This window comes from Arvicola amphibius, chromosome 8 (genome assembly GCF_903992535.2).
Source record: "Arvicola amphibius chromosome 8, mArvAmp1.2, whole genome shotgun sequence".
Taxonomy (NCBI): domain Eukaryota; kingdom Metazoa; phylum Chordata; class Mammalia; order Rodentia; family Cricetidae; genus Arvicola; species Arvicola amphibius.
This window is the reverse complement of record NC_052054.1, coordinates 63,398,630-63,425,283: the sequence shown is the minus strand read 5'-3', so window position 1 is coordinate 63,425,283 and position 26,654 is coordinate 63,398,630. Positions and strand designations below refer to the sequence as shown.

The 26,654-nt window shown below is 38.9% G+C and overlaps 1 protein-coding gene across 3 annotated transcripts; it reads right to left on the bottom strand.

Annotated features, from left to right (window-relative positions):
• Window positions 1-1,452: 1,452 nt before the first annotated feature.
• LOC119820851 (zinc finger protein 54-like) lies at window positions 1,453-16,185 on the bottom strand. Of its 3 annotated transcripts, none has more exons than XM_038339509.1 (5): window positions 15,965-16,185; window positions 13,861-14,006; window positions 10,583-10,670; window positions 5,247-5,373; window positions 1,453-3,600 (listed from the first exon to the last, which is right to left on the bottom strand). In XM_038339509.1, the coding sequence occupies exons 3-5, from the start codon at window positions 10,610-10,612 to the stop codon at window positions 1,586-1,588; spliced, it is 2,172 nt and encodes a 723-aa protein (XP_038195437.1). In that variant the 5' UTR covers window positions 10,613-10,670; window positions 13,861-14,006; window positions 15,965-16,185; the 3' UTR covers window positions 1,453-1,585. The 3 variants fall into 3 exon arrangements, with proteins under 3 accessions (XP_038195437.1, XP_038195436.1, XP_038195439.1); XM_038339508.1 differs by having other exon boundaries at window positions 13,861-13,951; XM_038339511.1 differs by lacking the exon at window positions 15,965-16,185 and adding an exon at window positions 14,971-15,157 and having other exon boundaries at window positions 13,861-13,951.
• Window positions 16,186-26,654: the final 10,469 nt, after the last annotated feature.

The following is a 26,654-nucleotide window of genomic DNA, read 5'->3' as shown; positions in this document are numbered from 1 at the left end:
CTAGAAAACAGCTCTTCATTCCAGTATTTACCCCATATAGTGATTCTGCTAAATTTCTTCAACAAAGGCAGGCACCACCATCCAGAGTGCTTGGGATTTCTAAACAGTTTGTCATGCCTGTAATGTCACATGCACAGCTTCTATCTTTACAGTTTCTATCTTCCGCTATTTGTAAGGTGTGACAGCAGGATGAAGAATTTTGAAAGTGAACAAAAAATAAGACTTTATTAGAGCATTTTCTGTTTTCTCTTGTGGGAATAGGACTTTACAAATTCAATGCATTTGGTGACTGTAATTTCCAAGAACAATAAGACTTATGGATTATATATGGTATACTTTTTTATGGTTTCTCAGTGTAATGCTCTGTTATTCCTTTAAGAGGCAAGCCCTGCCTACTCTGCCTCCCTTTCTGTTTCTTTCCTTGTCCCCCTTCTCCTTCCCCCTCCCCTTCCCTTCCATAACCCACTAAATAAATATCCTACTTCACTCTGCAGGGCGTGCCTATCCACGTCTGTCTCTTACCTGTTGTGTGGCTCCCTGCCTGGAACTGGCTGCCTGTGGGACCTGCTGCCCACTGCCTGCTGCTGCTCAGGGACCTGCAGCATGGTCTCATGGCCCTCTGCCCACTACCACTCAGAGACCTGCAGCATTTCTGTTGCTGCGCCCCTCAGGGACAGGGAAGCATTTTTATTTTTATCATTACACTCAGAACTATGAATTGTGTGATGTAGAGCACATTTAGAAGAAAAACTAAAGACTATGCCACATTTCTTTTACATTAGTAATTTCATCATCATCATCATCATCATCATCGATACAGGGTCTACGTAGTCCTGGCAGTCCAGGAACTCACTATGTAGCCCAGGATGACCTCAGACTCAGAGATCTTCATTACTTTGCCTCTTGAGTGCTAGGATTAAAAACATGCACCACCATTCTTGGTATTATCAATTTTCGGATTTTTGAACAAGGTAAATGTTTTTTATTACAGCTATTACCAGGGACTAGAGAAATGATTTGGAGGGTAAGAAGACTGCTTTGTGTCCAGAGCATTGTGTTCAATTTTCAACACACACAATTCCTCACAACTGTCTGAAACTTCAGTTTCTGGGAATCTGATGTCCTCTTCTGGCCTCCACAGGCATCAGACGAACATGTAGTACACAGAAAGTCTTGTAGACAAAGCACCCACAGACATTAAAAAATAATTCATAGCTGTGATGGTAGATGCTGGCAGGATTTGCTGAAGGAAGTGGAGGGAGGAGGATCATGTGTTTGAGGCCAGCCGAGGCTACACATTTTTTAAAAGCTGGGTAGTGGTGGCATATGTCTTTAATTCCAGCACTTGGGAGGTAGACACAGAGCCTGGTCTACGGAGTGAGTTCCAGGACAGGCCCCAAAGCTACAGAGAAACCCTATCTCAAAAATCAAATCAAACAAAAATTCAGACAGTTACTATTACAGAATTTTATTTGTTGATATTTTATAAGATTTAAGACTTCATTAAAGGCTTTCACAAATCTCTTGTCTTTGTTTCTATAATGTATATTCTTGGGATTTGTAAGTAAACAATACCATATAATTGCTATGTCACATGATTTACAACAGTATTTTCCTCTTCAGTATGAATTCTCTGATGTCTTCTAAGATTTGAAAGGTGGGTATAGGATATGCCACAGTCTTTGCACTTGTGAAGTTTCTCCCCAGTATGAATTTTCTGATGTGCTCTAAGATATGAGCAGCCAGTAAAAGATTTGTTACATTCCTTACATCTGTAATGTCTCTCTCCAGTGTGAACTATCTGATGTGTTCTAAGATTAGACATGTAGGTAAAGGTTTTGTCACATTCCAGACATTTGTAAGGTCTCTCTCCAGCATGGAGTTTCTGATGTGTTCTAAGATCTGAAATCTGATTAAAAAATATGTCACAATCTTTGCATTTATAACGTTTCTCTCCAGTATGAATTTTTTGATGTATTTTAAGACTAAAATTCTGGAGAAAGGACATGTCACAGTCTTTGCATTTGTAGAGATTCTCTCCAGTATGAATTTTCTGATGTGCTCTAAGATATGAACATGTGGTAAAAGATTTGCCACATTCCTTACAACTATAAGGTCTTTCTCCAGTATGAACTCTCTGATGTATTCTAAGCTGTGAGTTATGGGTAAAGAATTTATCACATTCCATACATTTGTACAGTTTCTCTCCAGTATGAATTTTCTGATGTTCTCTAAGAGTTGACCGTGTAGTTAAATATTTGCCACATTCCTTACATCTGTAAGGTTTCTCTCCAGTATGTACTCTCTGATGTGTTCTAAGATTTGAACGTTGGATAAAGGACATGTCACATTCTCCACATTTGTAAGGTTTTTCTCCAGTATGAATTTTCTGATGTTCTCTAAGATATGTGCATGTAGTAAAAGATTTGTCACATTCTTTACAACTGTAAGGTCGCTCTCCAGTATGAACACTCTGATGTCTTCTAAGATGTGAGTCCCGGGTAAAGGATTTGTCACATTCCATACATTTGTAAGATTTCTCTCCAGTATGAATTTTCTGATGTGTTCTAAGAGTTGAATTCACAGTAAAGGATTTGTCACAGACCTCACATTTGTAAGGCTTCTCACCAGTATGGATTCTGTAATGTCTGTTAAGATGTGATATTTCAAGAAAGGACTTACCACATTCTTTGCATTTGTAAAATGTCTCTAGAGAATGAGTTTTCTGATGCCATCTAAGTGATGAATAGTGAGGAAAGGATCTGTCACACTCATTGCACTTATAAGGCTTCTCTCCACTATGGAGTCTGTAATGGCTTTTAAGATGTGATAGCTGATGAAAGACCTTGCCACATTCTTGACAACTGCAATGTTCCTCATCAGTATGGATTTTCTGATGTCTCCTGAAACTGGAACAGTGGGCAAAGGATTTGTCACATTCCATACATTTGTAAGGCTTCTCTCCTGTATGCGTTTTCTGGTGGCTTTTAAGTGCTGAGGACTGAGGAAATGACTTTCCACAATCTTTGCATTTGCAAAGTTTCTCCCCAGTATGAAGTCTTTGATGTGTTTTAAGATTTGCCCACTGGTTATAGGATTTGTCACAATCGTTGCATTTGTAGGGTTTCTTTCCAGTATGTATTCTCTGATGTACAGAGAGGTGTGAGGCGGTTCTGAAGAATTTTCCACATTTCTCACACTGGTATGGTGTCTCTCCAATGTAGATTGGTTGTTGCAAAAGACTGCATGTAGAGCTGAAATAGGCATTGTATTCTCCTTGCCTGTGTTCTTTGTTTGCAGTGTAGAGACTCTGATCTTGAGTAATGCTGGAACACAAATTTTGAGGTTTCTCACAGTTTTTATATTTGCAAGGTTCTTCTTCAGTGTGGATGCTTTCATGTCTATCTAGGTTTGATGAGTCAATAGAAGAATCCCTGGGGTTACTGCATGTGTAGTTATTGGAGTTTTCTGTAGTTTCACTTGTTCTATAAAAAGCACTTGTGGAGGGGTCATGAAGTACTTTGCCAAGTTCATTACACTGAGAAGACTCCTTTTCGGTCTTCACATGTTGATGGGCAGGATCACATATGTAATAGTTCTCTGAAAATGAATACAGTTCAGATTATAGAACTTGTTTCAAGATTAAACATTTGATAAATGATTAAGTTCTCTCTTAAGTCAAACAGCAACTACTTAAATATTTTTCTCTCACTATAATTTTATGTATTGTCACAAAAGCAGTCAGACAAGCTTCAATGGTATGTAATTAATAATAGATATTCCATCCTTATAGAAAATGTCTAATGGGACAAGATGGATCAAGAACTTAGAAATCATTAATTAGCTTTGAGATAGAGCTCACCACTAATTATATTTAGAATATATGACTCTATGTTTAAGTGTTTCTTCTCAGAAATGGATGAAGAAGAGTTTAATCCAATCCCAGGTTCAGAGTATTTACACTTACTAAGTAACCGACAATAAGGAGTTCTGTTCCAAATATCTAATTCCTTTAAAGATTAAAGTCTTATTTAAAAGCACCATAGGGTTTATTTCTTTCTTAAGAAAAAAAAAGAACAAACATTCTTCAAAAGTAATGAATGCAAAGACAGTATTCTGACAGACATAAGAGGCTCAGATTGTTTGAGGCAGGGCTGTCATGGGCAGCTATTGCTTATTTCTATCCTCTACTGCCTGACTTCCACAGACTGCTGTGTTTCTTAAATTTCCTCACAGGATTATTCTCAGGTCCACTCTGTACACTGACTCCTGAGATTATTTCCTAGAAGGATGTCTGTGTATTTTCCACTGGCAATAAAATGAAGGAAGTAACACAGGGATAAGAATACAAGGAAGGCAATTAAAGAATAATCCTACTTGATGGACTCCCATTAGATTTAAAATTTTATAAAATTATTCCAATCTGATGTCAGCATTGTCGAATAAAATTGTATTTTGTACTAGTATTATCACCAAAATTCAGGTGCAATAGACACAATGCCTTTTAACAGTTATTACAATAGATGGGCTGCATCCTGGGACTAGGACGCTATACTAAGTGAAATGATCAGGAATCCTTTTAAAAGGAATTGAGTATTGCAAAAAACATTCTTAGCTCGTGCTTTCCCTTTCACTGGAGGTCATCACTGTTGTCCTGCTCATTCACTAGCCATTCTAGTTGTGGCTACTCTCTCCTCTCCACATTCCATGGCCATTTCATTTGCTCCAGACGGGTGAGTAGGCCTTGCATACAACAATCATGTTCTGTGAGTCAGACTATGACTAATGCTAGAATTTTTAGAAAAAATACAAATGTCTAACACAATATTGTGCTTAGTACGTGAAGAAAACACAAAGTAGAGGAATCCAAGAATGACTTCCAATTGCTGTTTCCTGTCATGATCTTCAGCGTATTTACGAAGAACTTTCAGCTTGCATATCTCGACTTTTTCTCACAACTAAAGTCATGTTAGCTATAACTATGGCCATGGAACTTTAAGATATGAGTATAAACTTTATATCATACTAAGTTTCTGAATGCATTGTGGTACCAACTGAGGGGTGGTGCATGACACTGCTAACATGAAAAATGGAAAGAAAAAGTTAAATAGCATGAAAAAGTTCTTTCCTACTACCAAACACTCCCTGGTCTCCCGTTATTTTCAAGAGAGCTTAACAAAGAGTTTATAACCTATGAAGTAGGTACAAAGGACGAGTTATGAATTCTAGAAGCAAAATGTTCTTACCCACAGAGACCAGGTTGCTATAATTCTCCAACATCACATCAATGTACAAAGCCCTCTGAGCAGAGTCCAGGCATTCCCACTCTTCCTGAGGGAAGTCCACAGTCACATCCCTGAAAGTCAACAGACCCTGAAACAAAAAAGTACAGTTTGACCATGTGATCCTGGACAGAGTGCTTTCCTTGACTTAAGGAAACTTGAAGAAATTCGGGATGAAGATGAGTGAAGACAATTCCTCAGAAAAATGACTTCTAATATAGTCACATTCTATAATGAATGTTCTAATTCTGTGAGAACAGGATGACATAATAATCTCACAAGCATATCCTTGCAATAAGACACACAAGATCTAGACATGGCTGTCTATCTGTTATGCATCCTGTGTCATATTGCAGAGGATCACAATGTACAAATCTCAGAAGGGAAATTTGTGAGGAAGAAATATGTTTAAATGCTGGACCTGTAGACCATGCTAAAAATACTGACATGAATCAATTCTCACTGTACTTGGGCCTTACATGACTATATTCTAACAGGCTCAGTGGGGATGTTTAAACTCTAGATCCAATTTCATCCTATGAAAGAGAAAAGGGGCATGTATGGAAGACAAAATTTATGATTGACTTTATAGGCAAAGAAATTTGTTGGTTTTTTTTTCATAAAAACAGAGTGTAACAATACTGCCCACTGTCAATTTTAACATCAATATGTTAAGTAGTCTATGGGATTATTTTTCTAAGAATATTTGAGCCACTAGCCAGTAGATAGAAAAATCCACATCAGCCACATTTGATATAATCTAAAAATTTCTTAAGTAATTGGCCTCAGGAGCTGGACTGTGGTGATACACATCTTTAATTCTAGCACTGGGGAGGTGGCAGCAGATGAATCTCTGTGAGTTCAAGGCCAGCCTGACTACAAAGGGAGTTCCAGGACAGCCTCAAAAGGTACAGAGAAGCCCTGTCTTGGAAAACACACACACACACACGCACACACACACACACGCGCACACACAAAAGAAAAAAAAAGAAAGAAAGGAAAGAAAGAAAGAAAAAAAGAAAGGAAGGAAGGAAGGAAGGAAGAAAGAAAGAAAGAAAGAAAAAATAGACCTCAGGCAACTTAGACAACTAACAATTTCAGAGGATTTGAAGAGTATTTCATTCTAAAAGTGTTGTAAAAATTGAGGGAAGTCCAAAAACATCAAATAATACTTAAGTTGCAGCTCAGCATGTACACATAAGTGTAGTAACTATGTATGCAATCAGAAGTGACATCAATATCCTGTAAGTTAATGAAGATATTAAATTCTATGAGAATTATTGTCAACTTTCAGTGTTCTGCAAATGTAATGACTTACGAGAAAAATCTGAGCTACTGTATCTGAATTTTGTACTCCTCAATGTGTTCTTGTTATTACTTATGTAACCTAACAGATTTTAGGTTATTAGTGTTCATGGTTCTTCCTTTATTTCTCTGGAAATGGAAATTACTTCCTTTATTACTCTAGAAATGGAAAGTGGTGATGTATTCTGTTTGAGCCATGATTCAGAAATAGAAAAGCAAACTTGAGGGGCAAAGCCCATTTCTGAAATCTCCACTTTAAAACATTGCAGCTTCAGGGTGGGGGAACAGAGCGATTGCTCTCAGAGGAACTGATTAGGGCAAAGTAATCATGAAGAATGTTCTTTCTGCACTAAATGTGATGGATTATGCACATCAGTCAGTCAATACCCTAAGGCATTATTTCTGATGAATTCCACATCATGCTTCATAATGAGTTCCAGCCAGAAAGAGCTGCACAGTGGTATCTTGTTTGGGGCAAAAAAGGAAAAGAGAAATAAAAAATCCTGATCTCAAGCCAGGTACATGCCTTTAATCCCTGCACTTGGCAGCAGAGGCAAACCTCTCAGCCTGGTCTACAGTGCTAGTTCTAGGAGCAGCCAGAGCGACACAAAGAAACTGTGTCTCAAAATGACAAAAACAAAAAACTTCTGGTTTGGGAAGTTACCACTGAGCATCCCAACCAAAAAAGTGATGTGAGCAGCAATTCTCCTGAGACAAGCAGATGGCAGCTGTCAACAAACACATGGTGATATTAAACACCAAAGAGAAATGCAAGCAGACTACAATCTTAATCTACACCCAAGAACATCATTTTTTATGGTACAACCAAGTCACATGTGCAAATCATGTTTTGTACTTTCTAGTGCACTTAAATTTTTAGTATTAGAATCCAAGTCTATTTAGCATTAGAAACCAAGCTTTATCTCTTAATTGCACATATTGCTAAGATGTTGTGACAACTATCCCAAGTGTTTCAGTATGTTCCCTTTATACGCAATGTTCAAGGAAGTGAGACAGTTCCCACAAATAGAGCCTACGTGTCACAGGAGTCCCCACTCACTAATAAAGATATAGTTTACCTTCTACAGCAATTAGGCATCAACATATGTTTTATTCATGTGTTAAAGTGGAAATATTTTCAAAATTACAGGTCCTAAGTTTATGTGAGATATTTGCCCCTGGGAAAAAGTAACTAATATGGGAAGGATAGAATGGAGAAAAGTACTATAGGCATAGATTTATGGAATTATATTGTATAGCTGTAGTCATAAAGACAGTCAGGTTTAGTTATACAAATAGACTGGAGAATAACATAATATAATAGAGATCCCAGAAAGAATACCATAAAGCTATGCAAAAAGCTTTGACAATGGAGGCAAAATGATACATTACAAAAATATGGCCTTTTCCATGTCTGGGTCCATGGTCCTGCTGTAGTTGAGGTCTGTGTTGATGTCCATGGCATGTGTTACTACAGGGGCCCATGCAAACCATGCCTGTTGAAGTCGAAGGGCTATGCTAAGCCAGCAATGCCCCTCACTGGCCCTGTTCTTCACAGGCCCTGGAATAGAGTCCTGAGGAACATGGCCATGCCACTCATAGTGGAGACCTCCCCCAACAATTGGGAAAGCTTGCCCCACCCATTTCCTGAGAGGGGTGGTACCAGAAGTCTGGAGTGAGAACAGAGCTACCTCCCAGGCACACATCTAGTGCTTTGAGTTGGCACACCCCAACATCTACCCTCTATGCTTTGCTGGAATGAGTGAAGGGGGTGGTGGTCCTGACAAACCATAAACTCAGGATCACCATGACGTCGGACAGTGTTTTGGTGAAGGTCCAGTATTGATGGTGTACAAGAATAAATATGACCAACAACCCAATATAGAATGAACAGCTGCAAGTAAAGCTGTTTGTATAAAAGGGTCTACTAAGTGCCACAGCACAGCTCCCAATGCCACAAGACAAATAAAGAGATGATGAAGAAGTGGGAAAGATGGAAGACCAAAGTGTTCTTTTCTGTTTGTTTGTTTTTGCGTTATTATTATCATTACTATTGCTTTTTGTTTTGTTTTCGAGACAGGGTTTCTCTGTAGCTTTGGAGTCAGTTCTGGAACTTGCTCTGTTGACCAGACGAGACTTGAAATCACAGAGAGCAACCTGTCTCTGCCTCCTGAGTGTGCCACCACTGCCGGGCTATTATTATTGTAATTTTTTTTTTATTTTTCTATCTTTTATTTCTTTTTAAATTTTCCTTTATGGGTGATGTTCCAAGGGTAAAAGGTGGATACATAGGGACTGGGTTGCATGGTGTGAAAGTCACAATGTATCAATAAAAACTTATTTTCTTTCTTTTTTTTCCAAGACAGGGTTTCTCTGTAGCTTTGGAGCCTGTCCTGGAACTAGCTCTTGTAGACCAGGCTGGCCTCGAACTCACAGAGATCCACCTGCCTCTGCCTCCCAAATGCTGGGATTAAAGGCATACAACACCACTGCCTGGCTAAAAACTTATTTTTAAGAAAAAATATTGCCTTTTCAACCTCTGGTGCTGGCAAAACTGGATTGAGGAGAAGAATGAAATTAGATTCGGATCTTTCATTTATATAAAAATTCATTCAAAATGTACCAAAACCCTTATTTAAAACCAGAAACACACAGAAACCTAGAAAACTTAAGAAATACCCATGAGGATACTGGAATTGCACAAGGACTTATTGATTACAACGAACACCAACAGCACAAGAACTGACCCAATTCTCAATAGATGGGACAACATTAAAAGCAAGAGTTTCTGTCCATCAAAAGGAACAATCAGCAGAGCACACAGACACCTACAGAGCAGGAGAGAATCTGTATCTGTGACACTTTGGATAGGGGCTCATATATATAGTTTATATATAAACAATTACGGAAATTAAATACCAAAGAAATAGAAGTGCCAATAAACAAATGAGCAAATGAACTGAAAGACAAATTTCAAAGACATATACACAAATAGCCAATAAATAATGCAAAAAGTGTTCAGGATCCCTAAAATGCCATCATGGAAACACAAACTAAAACTATATTGAAATACTGCATTACTCCAGCAGAGAATGCCTGTCATCAACCAATCTGACAAATGTTAGAGAGGATGAGGAGAGAAAAAAAAGCCTCATAAACTGCTGGTATATGTGGGGGAATATAAATTAATACAGTTATTATGGAAATCAGTTTGTACATTATTGAAAAACTTGAAGAGAGAACTAACATATACCCAGCAACATCAATCCTGGGAACATAGCTGGAGAACTCTACACCCCAATATAGAGATATTTACACCCATGTTCACTGCTTCTGCATTCACCACAGCAAAGTATTAGAAGCTTCCTAATTATAAAAACATAAATGGATAATGAAAATGGTATTTATATAAAATGGAATGCTATCTAGCTAAAGAGAAACATGTAATAAAAATTTGCAGGAAAATGGATGGACTTTGAATGTGTAATATTAAATGAGGCCATACAGCGTCAGATAGAAGAAACCACATTTTTCCTCATATGCAGAATCTAGCCAATATTATGTGTATATGGAAACAATGTATATGTGGGCACAGTAAAACATGGAGAAAAGAGAACAAGAAAGGTTAAATACCAGGGTTGAGGTAGGACTGAATGCAGGTAATGATCACATGTTATGACACAGGATATAAAGCTAATTGCCTTTCTAGCTCTAATTCTGCCACAGATTTTTTTTCATGGTAGATAAGTTCATAAAAATATATTCAATAACAAAAATATAAAATCCCATGTTAGGCTGCAGAGCTTCTGTTCCCAATGACGACTCTAACTGCATAAAATTACATTGTTTAGGTCTGGCTAATTGCAATGTGTGATCTTGTTGTTTCTTTGAATATTTCTGATAATTTAAAAATTATCAGAAGCAAAAAATTAAAAGAGTTGAAATATCTGAATATATAACATTTCTATTTTAAAAAAGTGGATAGGATCACTGACCTGGGACATGCTTACTGGAGAATCAGCCATTTCTTTCTGTTTTTCTTGAGTTTTTCTTTCAGGATCAAGGAATAGATGGCTTGCTGCCCTTTTATGTAAGGGGTCAAAAAGAAAGTGAAAAAATTAATACTGAAAGCTGTTAGATAAGAATGACAAACTACTTGAAAAGACCCAAGCAACAGAATATGACCAGGTGTTCAGACAATGATTCCAAATTCACAAGAGCATGGAACGACATTTGAAGCTTGAAGAGAAAATCACCATCAACAATATCCAGGAAGTTATCTTAAAATTGATGGAGACATTAATTGCATTTCAAGATATTTTCAAGTTAACATGTTTGATTTCGTTAAGCTTTGCAGACAATAAATAGAGGCAAAATTTATAAAGGAGAATCAGTGGATTTATCCATGAGACTATGGGAAATAATAAATTTCATGTGAAGAACAGATAAATACAGGAGACCTAGGAAGTAATCATTCATGGGCAAAATAACAAATCACCAATTCTCACAGAGCAGAAATATTACTATTAAACCAACCAACAACAATATCAAAAATGAAAACATAAGGAATAAAATCCCTAGCAACAGAATATCTATCCACCCTGGATGATGGAGGAGGTTACTTTCATTGGTTAATAAAGAAACTGCCTTGGCCCTTTAATAGGACAGAAAATTAGGTAGGCGGAGTAGACAGAACAGAATTCTGTGAGAAAAAAGGCAGATGCTTCAGGGCAGTCGCCATAGGCAGTCACCATGCCTCTCCTCTCCCAGACGCAGGTTAAGCTCTCTCCTGGTAAGCGACCACCTCGTGGTGCTACACAGATTACTAAATATGGGTTAAAACAAGATGTGAGAATTAGCCAATAAGAGGCTGAAACTAATGGGCCAGGCAGTGTTTAAATGAATACAGTTTCTGTGTAATTATTTCGGGTGTAAAGCTAGCCGGGTGGTGGGAAGTGGCCCTCCACTTCTACTCCTACACCTGGAAATCATTATGGAGAATCTACAATTAAATAATAATTCCTCAAGTTAAACAACTCAAACACATGACCCAGCTGTTTCTATTTCTTGGTGTATATTCAAAAGACTCAACATCCTACTCCACAGATACGTGCTCAGCCACGTTCATTGCTGTTCTACTCACAATAGCTACAAAATGGAAAGAAGCTAAATGTCTTTCATCTGACAAATGGATAGTGAAAATGTAGAACATACACACTATGAAATACTATTCGGCTGTTCAGAAAATTGAAATCATGAGCTTTGCAGCTAAATGGATGGACTGGTAAAAGATCATATTGAGTGAGGTAACCTGGACCCAGAAAGACAGTCATTGCATATTCTCTCTCATAGAAAGCTCCTAGCTCCAAATCTTCAGATGTCAGTATACAACCTGGAATGACTATAGTAAGAAGAAAAATAAAAAAGAGGCCAGGTGTGGTGGCTCATGCTTTTAATCCCAGCTTTGGGAGGCATAAGCAGGCAGATCTCTGTGAGTTGGAGGCCAGCCTCATCTACAGACTGAGTTCCAACACAGCCAAAGATATATGGAGAAGCCCTGTCTTGAAAAAAAAAAAACCCTTAAAACAAACAAACAAACAAAGTAAAAAGAGAGTGCTGTGGAGTGTGGGTGAGTAATAGAGAGAGGAATAACAGGGAACAAGTGATGTAAAAGGGCAATGGAAAAACAGGGAGGGATTTAATTATGGAGAAGGGAAAGATGTAAACAGAGAAGGAGGGTAAAAGTAAGGATGTTTAAAAAGTCATCAGAAGTCATATTATTATTATTCATCCACCAAATATGACTACAATACATGTAAATCTGTGTAAGTATATACATTTAGAATGTGAATGAAAATTTCCCATCTGAGCTAATAATGTTCCCACAAGATTCATAGATTTTTTTTCTAACAAAACCACCAACACCAGACATGAGAAATCTATTTTGAAATTGTTGGTCAGATCTGTCCAAGAGACTCCCAAAACATTACAGGTTACTGCACTTGTTCATGGTTGCTTCCCAGAGGTAGAAGGTGAGTGAAAGAAGCCATGCACTTCAGTCACAGACCCCAGAGGACTCAAGATGGAATAGAATTTACGGCTTCCTGCCTGGGGACTATCTTTCATGGTATCTGAAGTTAACATACATACTTTCAAAGAAGGGAGACAACCGACAGTCCTATCCAGCTACAATACTTAGGAACCACAACAAAGATCTGCACTGCACAATAGCCGTAAGGATGCAAGAATGGTACACATATCTAGGTGGTAAGCAACAGTTTACTAGTTTACTAGTCCAAGAAGAGGAAAATCATGCCGAGTAATGGAAACCTAGCCAGTTTCAGCGGGGTTAGTGGAGTCATGGATCTTGGAGAAGAACCTATAACCACTATCCCACAGTATCCATAGGCACCATTTTGTAGGCTGAAGATGGGTGCTGCAACATACAGAACTCTGGGTGACTGTCCAGGCAGTGAGACGTCTCTGTCAGTTCTAGTGTTTTGGAAGTTGCTTACAATGCACTTCCTGTTTACTTAGGTAATATTATATCATTCTGGAGTCTTTGACGAAGTATAGGAAAGATAGTTATAATTATAAAAGATAGATGAGATATAAAACTTTAAACTCACAACAATAGAATAGGTAATAGAGTATTTTCCTTAATCTGACAAATATAAATGGACTAAATATAACTATAATTCTTACTTGATAACTGTTTTGTTATATGTAATTTTACTATGTTAAAGCTAAAAGCTTCCTTTTTATTTAGACAGAAAGGGGAGGTAATGTGGAATTTCCCTCTGTATGATGTGAATGTGTTTTGTTACCATTGATTAATAAAGAAGCTCCTTCAGCCTATGGCAGAGCAGAATAGAGCAAGGCCGGAATTTCAAGCAGAGATAGAGGAGAAAAGAAGGAAGAGTCAGAGAGAGGCCATTTCTCTGCCAAAGGAGTCAGATGCTAGAGAACCTCATGGCGATACATAGATTAACAGAAATGGGTTAATTCAAGATGTTAAGAGTTAGCTAGAAATATGCATGAGCTAATTGGCAAGAAGTTTTGTAATTAATATAGTTTCTGTGTAATTATATTTGGGTCTGGGCACCTGGGAAACGAATGAGCAGTCTCCGCCTACACAGTAGGGCAATTCCGAGATCTTTCTCAGTCTCTGGAATTTTTTCTAGTGAAAAAGAATGTGGCAAACTGATTGTATGTCCCACTTACACATTATCTCGAGCCCCTTTCTATCCCTTCATCAATCTCTCCAGCATACCTGGATCCTTAGCTTCTCTCTCCTTCCTCTTCACCTTTCAGGCCTCTTTGTTCTGCTCCACAGGTGAGCAGTTCTGGGTGATCAGTGAGCCCTGCACATGACAAAGATTCTTCAGAAAGCACAAAGATTTCTCACACAGAATTGCTCTGTGGATAAAGACAAAATTAAAAAAAAAAGATTCTACAAATGATTCTCCAGTTGTCCTGCAGGATCAGAACATTCAAAATATTTAGAAAGCATTTTCAGTTAGTGTCACTTGAATGCCACTTCTAGTCACAGATCAGTCAAATCTCAGGGACAGAAATGGAACTGAATGACTGGTATGAGATTATTATACACTAGTGATGTTCAATTTATCATGGACCCAATAGGATGGAAGCCTCACACCTCTCAAAGGGACACACACTTGCAGAGTAGTTTGTAAAGAAACCCTAAGGAGGAATAAGAGAGACTACAAGTAAACTATTCTCACCCACAGAAACCAGACTGCTGCAGCTCTGCAACATCCAGTCTCTGTACAAAGACCTCTGAGCAGAGTCCAGGTATTACCCTTCTCCTGGGAGAAGTCCAGTCACAGCACTGGTGTCAACAGACCACAAACTAAAACACAGCAGTTAGAAAGGTTGTGTTGATTGACTTAATTCCATAAAAGAGCATACTGTGCTTTTTTCAGGCTCTAAGTTGCACATTATCTTTTTTTTTTAAATGCCAGTCATGAGGGGCCAGATGTGGGTAGAACTATGAGTTCTAGTCTAACTTGGTCTTCACGGTCAGTTTTGAGCCAGGCAATTAATTCAGACCTCAAATATAAGAATCAGAAAAAAAAAGAAAAGAAAAGAGAAGAAAGAAAGAGAAGAGAAGAGAAGAAGACGAAGAAGAGGAGGAGGAGGGAGTAGGGAGGAGGAGGAGGAGGAGAAGGAGAAGGAGGAGGAGGTAGGAGGAGGAGGAGGAGGAAGAAAGAACAGAAGAACAGTTTGGCCATCTGTCTAGGGACAGAGTACTTTTCTTTGAATAAGGAGAGGAGAGAAAAGACTATTGTAGACACTTTTCTGATATAGATGAGTATAATTATTTAAGAGATGCATTTAGTACTATCCTAAACAATAATACCTTTTCAATTTTTTTTTTTCTCAGATGCATCCAACATACGGTTCCTCTGTGTAGCGCCAGCTATCCTTAACCTTGCTCTGTCGACCAGGCTGGCAAGAAACGCCAAGCTCCACCTGTCTCTGTTTTCCAGATGCTGGAATTAAAGGCGTTGGCACCACCACCATGTGGCTTTTAATGCCTTTTCTAACTGTTAAAATATAATATGGTGACAATTCCATAAAAGAGCATACTGTGCTTTTTCAGGCTCTAAGTTGCACATTATCTTTTTTTTTTTTTTTTTTTTTTTTTTTTTTTTTTTTTGGACATAGGGTCTCACTATGAAGCTCTGACTGTCCTGGAACTCAATATGGAAACCATGCTGGCCTCCAACTAACTCACTGAGGTCTCTGGCTGTCTTTGCCTGTCTCTGCCTCCCCAGTGGTGGGACTAAAGATGTGTGCCTCCAAGCATGTCAAAAACATTTTACAGAAAGCTGTACATTACATTAGAGTCCATACATCTCAGATGAAAAATAACGGTGGATAAAAGTTTTCTTTTATATGTTTACAGTCATAACTATGGAAATTGCAAAAAACTATACTTTCCGATTCAATTACATTCGCAGGCGTTCTTTCCTTGACGAATATATAAAAGCGCTCCTGGAGTCAAAGTCTCTAATTCTATGCCATTCTGTTGAATAGGGAAGTGGTTTAATATGGAAGTTAGCCGGGATAAATACAAATTAAAAAGCCTGGCCCTTTCCACCGTAGCAAAGAGAACCGTGTTTGCAAATATCAGCACATAAATTCTACTACATTATTTTTACAGTAATATTTTGGGAATAAAGATCAATAAAAAAGAATGAGGACTGGTCCAGTCTTATTATGTAAAATTTATCGACAAGGGAAGACATCCACAGCAGAATTTTAGAGCCGGCTTCCTTATGAACAGCAGAGAAACTGCTCGCACCCCTGGTCCCTTCCCTCCTGGGTCCCAGCCCCGCAGCCCCTCTGACCTGGGAGGTTCCAGGGCCGCCGGGCTGCGGTTCCGGTCACCGCGCTGCTGACTGCTGACTTTCCCAGGCCGCCCCTCGCGGCGACTGCGGCTCCGGGGAGTTTTCGCGTCCCTGCGACCTCCGCCGCGACCTCCGCCGCGACCTCCGCATTCAGTTCCGCACCACGCGGTTCCACAAGGTGCAGGCCCCCTAGTAACGACATGGAATGGACACTCGACACTTCCGGCTTTGACGCCTTAGTCCACTTCCGGGTCCTCTTACACTGTTTCCCAGCTTTCGTTTACGTCACTACTCTAATTCCTCCCATTTCTCCATCTCCATTGTTCCCTAACACTCAAGTTCAACACACCCTCCCCAAAGGCTTTTCCAGTAGAGAGTCTCCGTCCCACTGAGACCGGTCCCTCCCACTCCGTCTCAGGCGGCCTTCCACGCAGCTCCCGCTGTCAGGCTGCCCTGGACCCGCTCTGCACAGCCTCCCCACATGCTTGCTGCAGGCCTAGACCAGAACTGGATCTAGGAGGACGCTGCATCCGGGTGTCTGATCCCACAGTGAGTTCTGAACCCTTTAGATAAAAGACAGGCAGCCTAACCTCGATTTGACTACCAGACTCCCGGGTTACATACTTAACCAAGCGATATCACGCTAAATTAAGATGCCAGCTTCCCATCGCCAACACAAACATAACAAGCCCAGACCAAATTCGGACATTTTGATTTTGGGAGAATCATTTCAGGAACTTGGATTTTGAAAAGAAATAGGTGTCTTATGTTCGTGGTGAGTCTATTCCTAATAGCCCACCGGTGAGTTCCTCCCGCGCGGTACTGCTCTCACCACTAGATGTGGTCTCGTCTTTTACTCACTCAGAAACAAGTTTGTCTTCTGCGATGCATGCTAAGGATGCTTTGAGATAAAAGATTTTTTTTTTTTTTTTTTTAGAAAAAGGCGGTGGCGAATGCAGAAACTCCTGCTGTGCTTTGTCTGCATGTATATCTGTGCACCACGTGTGCTCCTAGTGCTAGCAGACCCAGAAGAGGGCATTGGATACCCTAGAGATAAGAATGTAGATTGAGTGCCCATGTGAGGGTACTGGGAATTCAAAGTGAGTTTTCTGAAAGAGCAGACAGTGCTCTTAACCACTGAGCCATTTCTAAAGTCAAGTGGACCAATGAATTTTATTGGGGTGACTTTATTGGGTGTAGATGAGGGTTTACTTACAGAAGCAGAAGGGACTGTGTCAGCTGTGTCATCCTGTGAGGGGTGATGGTTAATGAAAGCTGGAAACCTGGAGATCACAGCACAGCTTGTAGGCAGCTCAAGGGAGGTTGGAAGTGTCTTTCAGCCACCCAATACCTCCTCCAGGTGTAACATGAGTAATAAAAACCAAGAGACAGATATTGGGGATTCAGAAAATCAGAAGCAGCCATCCAGTAGAGAGCTCCTACCTCTATAGAAACCTCAGACAGAAAAGAGTGAGTTCATGTCTCATCCCACCTTATATTCCTCACTAGTGCTGATATTAAAGGTATGCACTACCACTGCCAGGCCTATATGGATAACTATTGTGGCTGCTGGATTAAAGGTGTGTGCCATCACTGCCTGGTCTATAAGGCTGACTAGGTGGCCTACCTTTGCACTCTGATCTTCAGGCAAGCTTTATTTATTAAAATAAAAATAAAACCTCACTATATTTCCCCTTTTTGTCTAAAATTAAAAAGAATATGATTAACATAATAAAAAGCATGTACAATAAGTACAATAACTATATTCAGTATATACAGGTAATAAATACATTATCAATGCCTAATCCATTAGACAAATTTAGAGAAAATACTCCATTATCTATTCTATCGTGGTGAGTCCAAAAGGTTGTATCTAATTCACTTTCTGTTATAATTTCCATTATCAAATAATATTGCAATGTCTCTCAACCTTTTACATTTTGCACCTTTTTAGTGACTTTCTTTCTGAGTCTTATAAACAAGGAAAACTGTAACTATAACTATCTAGCCTTCAATGACCTCAGAGACTCTAGAAGTTAATAATATTAACTGAGTAAACAGGATATGCAAGCAAGTGATTTCCAAAGTATGTGAGAAATAACAGAAATAGCTGGTTGCCTGGACAGGCACCCACTGTTCCTCTGCAATGTTGGGGCATACATCTTCAGCCTAAAGGTCTAGAATATTTGACAGGCTTTTCTATTAAAACAGGATTTTTGAAGGATGCTGCACCTTGTCTTGGCAAGGTTTGGCAGTCACTCTCTTTGTGTCCTGCTTGTCCAATTAGGACAGCATACTGTCAGTAATCAAGGCAAAGGCATTTTCTTACCTAGTGGCTATCTTTTGCCACAAATAAGTAAATTCCATATCGAGTTTCTTGGTTCCCATCATCTTCCCATGTAGATTTGTGCTACCAGGAACAGACATGTCTCATTTTCATAAAATGAATCTATGTTATTAAAAAATCTTACATGCCCATATTCTGTAGATCTCTGAATTGTATATGTCCTGTCTACCCTAAAATATATCTTTCATTGCCTTTGAAAACATACCTAATATGACTACAAGTTTAATTGTAACAGGTGACTAATTTAACAACCTACATTTTCTTATTACTCTAAAGAGTTGGTAATAATAACTTTAAAGAACTAGAAATTTGTATTACATTGTTAAATAAGCTGTATAGGTACAGTTTCTTGGACAAGATTAGAAACATATTACAGTATGTTTTAACAAAATTAATCTCAAATTTGTATCAATATACTAAGTTTGTATACAATATACTGAAGTCCAGTCCAATTTTTAATACTAATAGTTGCTTTTAGAAGTAGATTCTATAATCTACCTTTCTATCTTATACTATTTATATCTTCACATTTTTTCAGAGTAGATTCAATAATCTACTCTTTAATTTTATCATATCTATATCCCCCTTTGTTTTTTTTCAAAACAAGAACTCTGAATCTAATTTCCCTTGTTCAACTTTCCTCCTGACTGTAACCATGCAATTCGTAACCAACCCTGCTAAACAATTACAAATATCCATAATCCATTGAATGACCAAATACCACTCACCCTACCTCTTGTGAACGTGGACTTCATATTCTTAAATTTACTTACTGATGTCTGGGGGAAATGGCATCTTTAGGAAATCCTGAAAAGAAAACTTTGGGCTAATTGTCACGTCCTGGGAGAGATAGCTTTGTCATTTTTTTGTCCAGTCTGTGTGTAATGGGAAAGTGCAAGACTTGTCTCATGTCCCACCATAGTAGTCTGTGAGGCGGATCATCTCAAACTAGCCACTTTGAAATTATTCTGAGCAGGTTTTAAGACAAAAGCCAATCTTTAGGTGGTGGTTTTCAGGTTAGTAATGTTTACATAGTCCTGGAGGAATTGTAATTGTGGGGTCCCATCCTCCTTATGGAAACTTCAACATTCTCTGTTTGGCATGGTCATGGTTCATGTCAGAAAACTATTGATAGAGACTCAAACCTGAAATATTGTACATAAAGGTAGATGAGATTTTTTTCTAGAATTAGTTAGTATGCTATGTGAATTAAATATCATGAAAAAAAGTTTAAATATATATTAATTATATAACCTATGAAATATTTACACGTTAAGGAAAAGTGGTTAAAAGTCAATATATAACCAAAGTTTACAAGAATAGTGTCTATAAAATGGCCCTTAAATACTTGTTTTTTCCTTCTGTCCCATATCAGGTGACTCTTCTGACATGACACAGAGATTTTGAATTACACTTTAATAAGCATTCTTGGGTTAGAGAAGGAAAGAGCCACCCTCCATTCGAAAGCCAGCTTTGATCTTTAACTTGGCTGGGACAAACAAAAGACCAGTTGCATTATATGACTGTAGAGAATAGCAGAAACAGACATTTAGGGAGATTTATGAAATTTTATTCAATTAGAAATATGATATACCAACAGGCCAATTTACCCTTTTTTGAGACATTTTTCTGTATGATTTGCCCTTTTCCTTCAGATGTCTTCTTTGTCCAGTGGTCTTTGGATTCCTTAGTTGGATGCCTTATTCCTGAAAATACAGTAACAAAACCATCCTTAACCCTAATTTTGGGAAGATCAAGTATATCTGATCAAATGAGAAGCATTTTTATTTTATAGGTTATTTTAGATTTAGCAGACATGTTGTTTGATGAACTATCATCTCTTCTAATTAAGGGGTCTCTCGTTCAAATAGAATCTATTCCAGCTAATTGACAAAATGTCAATTTATTTTTAGAATTAATTTAGCAACCTTTTTCAAGTACGTTTTAAATTTGTTTCTCAATTTATGTGTTATAAAGATCCATTTTAAGATAGTATCTTCCCTCTGAATTAAAATTCCTGTAGGTGAATGCTTAGAGGGCAATATAACCAAAATGCATTTAAGCTTTGGATCCACAACACATGTGTAATCTGTATTTTCTCTTCCATCAAAGCTAATTTTTTTCTCAGATTAAGCGGATAATTTCCTGGGACTATTTAAGTACTTGTAATCATCTGAGGCTTTGTTTCAATTGATTAACTTATCAGGTTTTATCCCAATAGTGGGATGTAGATAGGAAATGTATTCTAGTAATCTTTGAAGGTCATTAAGAGTCTGCACTCAGTTTCTCCTAATTTGCACATTTTAGGGTCTAAATTTTTGTAATCTATTTTACAGCCTAAATAATAAAATCTTTTTTTTTCTGGAGCAACAAGGCAAAATTTTCTTTACTTCTCGAAACATTCTTTCTTAAGTATCTACATTTGAATCAGATATTAAAATGTCATCCATGTAATGGTAAAGTATAGATTCAGGAAATTGCATATGTATCATTTTCAATGTCTGACTTACAAAATATTGGCCCAGGGTGGGGCTTTTTTAACATTCCCTGTGGGAGAATCTTTCACTGATATCTTTAGCAGACTGAGAATTATCATAAGTAGGCACTCTGAATGCAAAATTTTCTGTCTTTTTCTTGTAAAGTTATAGTGAAGAAACACTCTTTTACATCAAAAGATATAAGAGGCCATTCTTTTGGCAATAGAGAAGGCAAAGAAATGCCAGGCTGTAGAGAGATCATTGACTGTATCACCTTATTAACAGCTCTTAGATCTTCCATTTTCTAGATTTCTTTTAACAACAAATACAGGAGAATTTCAAATACTGGTTGATTCTTCAACATGCTGAGCCATCTAGTTACTCCTGTACCAGCTGTTCTGAAGCCTACAGTTTCTCTATTGCTAAGGCTATTGCTTAACCCCTACAGGTTGTCTGTCAACCATTTTAAAGGGAGGAGTATTGGTGCCTTTGAAAGAGATCAGCAGGTGGGTGCCCTGTTCTTGTACAACCTAGATGGTCAGTGACTGTTCTTATAGTATCTTGTAATATTTTTCTGAGAAACATACTTAATTTACCTATTGTTTTCGTAAGATTGGGGGGTGATGTTAATCTGAGTATTCCATTGCTGTAACAAATTACGTCCCCACAAATTCCATTGCTATATTAGCCAGATATAGTTTTGGTATTCCTCTCTGACCTCTTACCCTATACTTTTGACCCATCTTATGATCTACTTTACCTGATATAAAGTTCTGATCCCTAAAAACTTAACATTTACCCCCCAAAAAGGCCAATTGAGATACCAAGCTACTGATTGCAATTATTGTTATATTCCATACTTATATCTGCCAGATCTTCGATAATACTGTCATTTATTCATATTAATTTTGGTGTTTGCTCATTTATAGAAGTTTGTCAAAGTACTCATTCTGAATGGATTATTCTTAGAAAAAACATTGTTTTTTTTAGACTGTTCTTTCTATAATCCCTTTTAAGGTTATGTTGTTTGCCACAATTATAACACTTGATGTTTTGATTTTTCCTCAAACCTTTGAAATCATTTCTCCTATCCATGCATCATCATGTTCATGAGATTCGATATTAATTGAATGTCAAATGCATTCCTCCAAAAATATTGACCTTGCCTTTAACAGCCTAATTATCCCTTTGCATAGAGAATTGGCATTTTCAAAAGCCAAAGTTGAAATTATTATTTGTGTAGCTTTTGAATTTGGTATCATTCTATTTACTGTTGAAGTCAATCTTTGTAAGAAATCTGTAAAGGCTTCTTTTGTAAAGTTAAACTTTAGTAAATGACTCAATTTTCTTTCCTATTCTCCAGTTCTGTCTCAAGCATTCAAAGCTGCTGTGGCTGTATAAATCCAGGGTGTGGTCTTCATATACCGCCTGCCTTTCTACAGTAGCATAGTCTTCTCCTGCAAGAATTTGATTTTTGGGAGATTTCCCTACCTCTAACTTACTCATTGTTCAATAATCTTATCCTCTTCTGAACCAGGTCCTCCATTGTAATTGTGGACCAGGCTCTAAACAGCTTTAACCAAATCTGTCCAGTCATTAGAGATAATTCTATTACAAACTGACCACAAGTTTAACATTTGCTTCACAAAAGGTAAATGCATGCCACATGAGACTGTTGCTTTCCTTGAATCTCCTTAAATATAACATTGGCACAGAAGTCTAGTTAGCTGTAACAGAGCCCCTGCCATTTGTCATTTCCTGTAAGATTACAGGATATATTAAGGTTGATGGTCTGTAAACCTAGGCTCTTCCTCTCCACTCTTATAATGCAATGCTGAAATTGACTCTATTTAATTCCTCTGTCTGGATTGAAAATCTCTGTGATCTGTTTTATTAGGTTTTTCTAAGGCTTGTATCTTAGCACTCAGATTAACCAATTTTTTTCAGTGGTAAGGCAAAAACAATAAAGCTGATAATGTTTAGTTTTGAGCTGCCAAGGTAAGAGATCATTGGCTGAGGATTTGGGGAGTGGATTTGGGGAGCAAAAGCTGGAGAGATGCTTGGTCTTAAAAGTTCCTGGGTGGTGGGGAGAGGAGGCTTGTGCCTGCCGCCTGAACATTGGGAAGCAGAGGCAGGGCAATGCTGTCTTCCACCCATACCCTGGGCTACAGAGTGGAGATTCTCTCAGAGACCAAATATGCCAATAAAATAATTAATGAGAAAATCCCCGGTGGAATTTGTGTTGGCAGAGGCTTTGGTGGAGTTGCTGCTCCCAGCTCAGGCTATAACACTCATAGTTAGTGACTAACTATGGACACTCAGAAAGATGTTCAACCCCCAAAGCAGCAGCATGTGTGTGTGTGTGTGTGTGTGTGTATTTGTGGAGAGTGCCACACTGAAAATGAAATAAAGTCCAGAGATCCAATCAGACGCAGAGAATGTGGATACAGAATAATGTACAAGAAAATGACTAAAAGATTGGTGGTTTTCTTTTTTTTTATTTTTCCATTCAATTATTTACACTTCCTTCCCTCCTCCCAATCCCCTCCCACTCCCCACACCCCCTCCTCCCTCTCCCACCCTGCTTGAGAGAGGGCAGGGAACCCTGCCCTGTGGGAAGTCCAAGGCCCTCCCCTCTACATCCAGACCTAGGGACCTATGCATCCATATAGACTAGGGTCACAAAAAGCCAGAACATGCCATAAAAACAAGTCCCAGTGCCTTTATCAATGGCTTTTCAGTCAGCCCCCATTGTCCCCCACAATCAGAGAGTCCAGTTTGATCACATGCTCATTCAGATCCAGTCCAGCTGGATTTGGTGAGCTCCCATTAGAACACGCACATAGCCTCAGTTGGTGGACCAACCCCTCGTGGTCCTGACTTCCTTGCTCGCTTCTCCCCCACTTCTGCCTTTCAACTGGACCTTGGGAGCTCAGTCCATTGCTCTGATGAGGGTCTCTGTCTCTACCTCCATCCATTGCCGGACGAAGATTCTATGGTGATATTCGAGATAATCATCAGTGTGATAGTAGGGCAAGGCCAGTTCAGGTACCCTCTCCTATGCTGTCCAAGGACCTAGCTGGGGACATCCCCATGGACACCTGGGATCACCTCTAGAGCCAAGTCTCTTTCCAACCCTAACATGGATCCCTTAATGTAGGTATCTTCTTCCCTGCTCCTATATCTGCCCTTCCTCCATCTCCACCCCCTCCCACTCCCCCAAGCTCTTGCCAGTCCTTCCGTCTCCCCTTCCCTCTCCCCACTCTCCCCTTCCCCCAACCTCACCTCCATCCCCATGCTCTGAACAGAGAATTCTCAACAGAAGAAGTTCAAATGGTCAAAGACACTTAAGGTCTTGTTCAACTTCCTTAGTGATCAGGGAAATGCAAATCAAAACAACTTTGAGATACCATCTTACACCTGTCAGAATGGCTAAAATTGAAAACACCAATGATAGCCTTTGCTGGAGAGGATGTGAAGTAAGAGGGACACTCATTCATTGCTGGTGGGAATGCAAACTTGTGCAACCACTGTGGAAATCAGTGTGGCGGTTTCTGAGGAAATTCGGAATCAACCTACCCCAGGACCCAGCGATTCCACGCTTGGGAATATACCCAAGAGATGTGCAATCAGACTACAAAAGGATTTGTTCAACTATGTTCATAGCAGCATTATTTGTAATAGCCAGAACCTGGAAACAACCTAGTGACAAAAAAATGTGAAATGTTAGTTTGAATGGTTGACTGAAGCATTCGTCAAAAAATGGCCTATTGAAAAGGAGTTATTGATGCCTGAAATATTTTGTTTAATGTTGATGAAGGGATTTTTAAGGCTTGGGGAAATTCCCATTCTAGAATGGATATGCTGTGTAAAACACTATCCTTCTAAATAGGAAGATCCAGAAGACATGCCCTTCATGAGTCCTATAAGACACAAAATGGTGACAAGGGCCCCAGCACATTTGAAATGCTTTGTTGTCGGTCTTGTCATTGTTTCCTACTTAGTTATGGAGATACTGCTGCTCAATTGGATAAATTAAATGCAATGGGTTTAATGAGGTCCCGAGGTAACAGGGGCCAGGTAATAACATTTAACTGCCAGAGGCAAGGTGGTCATAGTTATCACAATGGTCAATTTAGACAAAACATTGTTCATAAAGGCCTAAGCTGTTATGGTCAGCACATGAGAGGTAAATTGTGTTTCCAGGCATGAAATAGATAAGAATCCTACTGTACTTCTGTTTGATCTGTATGAGCAGAAAAATTCTCAAACAAATGAAAGGAAGGCTGCATCATACCATGGCAAAAGACAATCTTGGCCAGTGAGTCAATTTCCAGACTTAAGCCAATTTGCAGTCCCAGAACCACTGAGGAGGGATACTGATTAAGTCACATTAAAGTTTTGCAGTTTGCCTTCCTCCAGTTCTTCACCAGAGGTACCTAAGGCATTTCACAAGGGTAAATCTATCCTGGAGGAAGAAAACAATCAGACTTTCCAGGGTCTGTTGTATAATACTTCTCATTAATGCTGATTCTAGGGAATCCCAAGAAACATATGCATATATTGATTCCTTAAGTTCTTTGAAACTAGAGAATTCTGACTAATACACTAGGAGACACAGTTTCCAATAAACTCTCTGGTCCTCTTGCCTCTTTTAATCTTTGAATGCCCCACTTCAACAAATGATGCTTGGGCTTTAGGTGGCAGGAGGTGTTTTAGAGATGTATCCAGTGGGCCTGGGCTTCTCCACAATTCTGCATTTTGATTAGCTGTGGATTTTTGTAGTGTTCTCTGTTGTACCCACAGGTAAGCTTCAAGTTGTTCAGTTATTTGCTAGGGATTATGATGGTTTAGTAGAGTGGTAGTTGCTTGTTGTTTCTCCAAGATTTGTGTCTGGCACCAGCATCAGTAGGAAGTTAGATTCATGGCTTCTCTTTTGTTAAGAGGGCCTTAAGTGCAATGAGAAAAGTGTTGGTTACTCTTGAATGATATGTTGTTTATTTATATTTTAAATATTACTCTTTTTTAAGATTTGTTTTTTATTATATATACAACATTTCTTCCATGTATGCTTGCATGCCAGAAGAGGGCACCAGGTCTCATTATAGAATGTCCTGTGAGCCACCATGTGGTTGCTGGAATTGAACTCAGGACCTCTGGAAGAGCAGTCAGTACTCTTAACCTCTGAGCCATCTCTCCAGCCCTGATATGTTGTTTATGTTCTGAGAAATAAAACTTGCCTGGAGATCAGAGGGCAGAGCTAACCACTAGTTAATTATCGAGGCCATCCACTGATGGCAAACACCTTAATCCTAGGCAGTTGGGAGAAAGAAGCAGGAAGATCAGGAGTTCAAGGCAAACCTGGACTACAAGAGAAGACTCAGTCTAAATAGAAACAGAGTGAGATGGTGTTGGCCCATACCTTTAATCCCAGCACTATGGAAGTGGAGACAAGAATATAAGATGGGTAGAGACAGAATCTCAGGCCTATTCAGTCTGAGGATTCAAGAGTCAGGATTCCCACACCTACCCCTGCCATTCAGTATGAGATTTATTAAAGGTAAGAATTTTCTCATGTCTGACTATAGTGGTATATTACTTGTGTTTTTAATAAATAAAGCTTGCCTGAGGGTCAGTAAAAAGCAGTCACACTAGTCAGTCAAACAGGCCAGGCAGTGGTTGCACACACCTTTAACTCCAGCAGCCACACTCATTAGCCATAGAGGCCAGCTATGTTGGTGCACACCTTTAGTCCCAGCAGTAGAGAGAAATGTGAGGTAGGATGAGCCAGCAACTCATGTGTTTTCAGTCTGAAGATTGTCAATGGAAGTAAGAGCTCTCTAGTGGCTTGGCTGCTTTGCTTTTC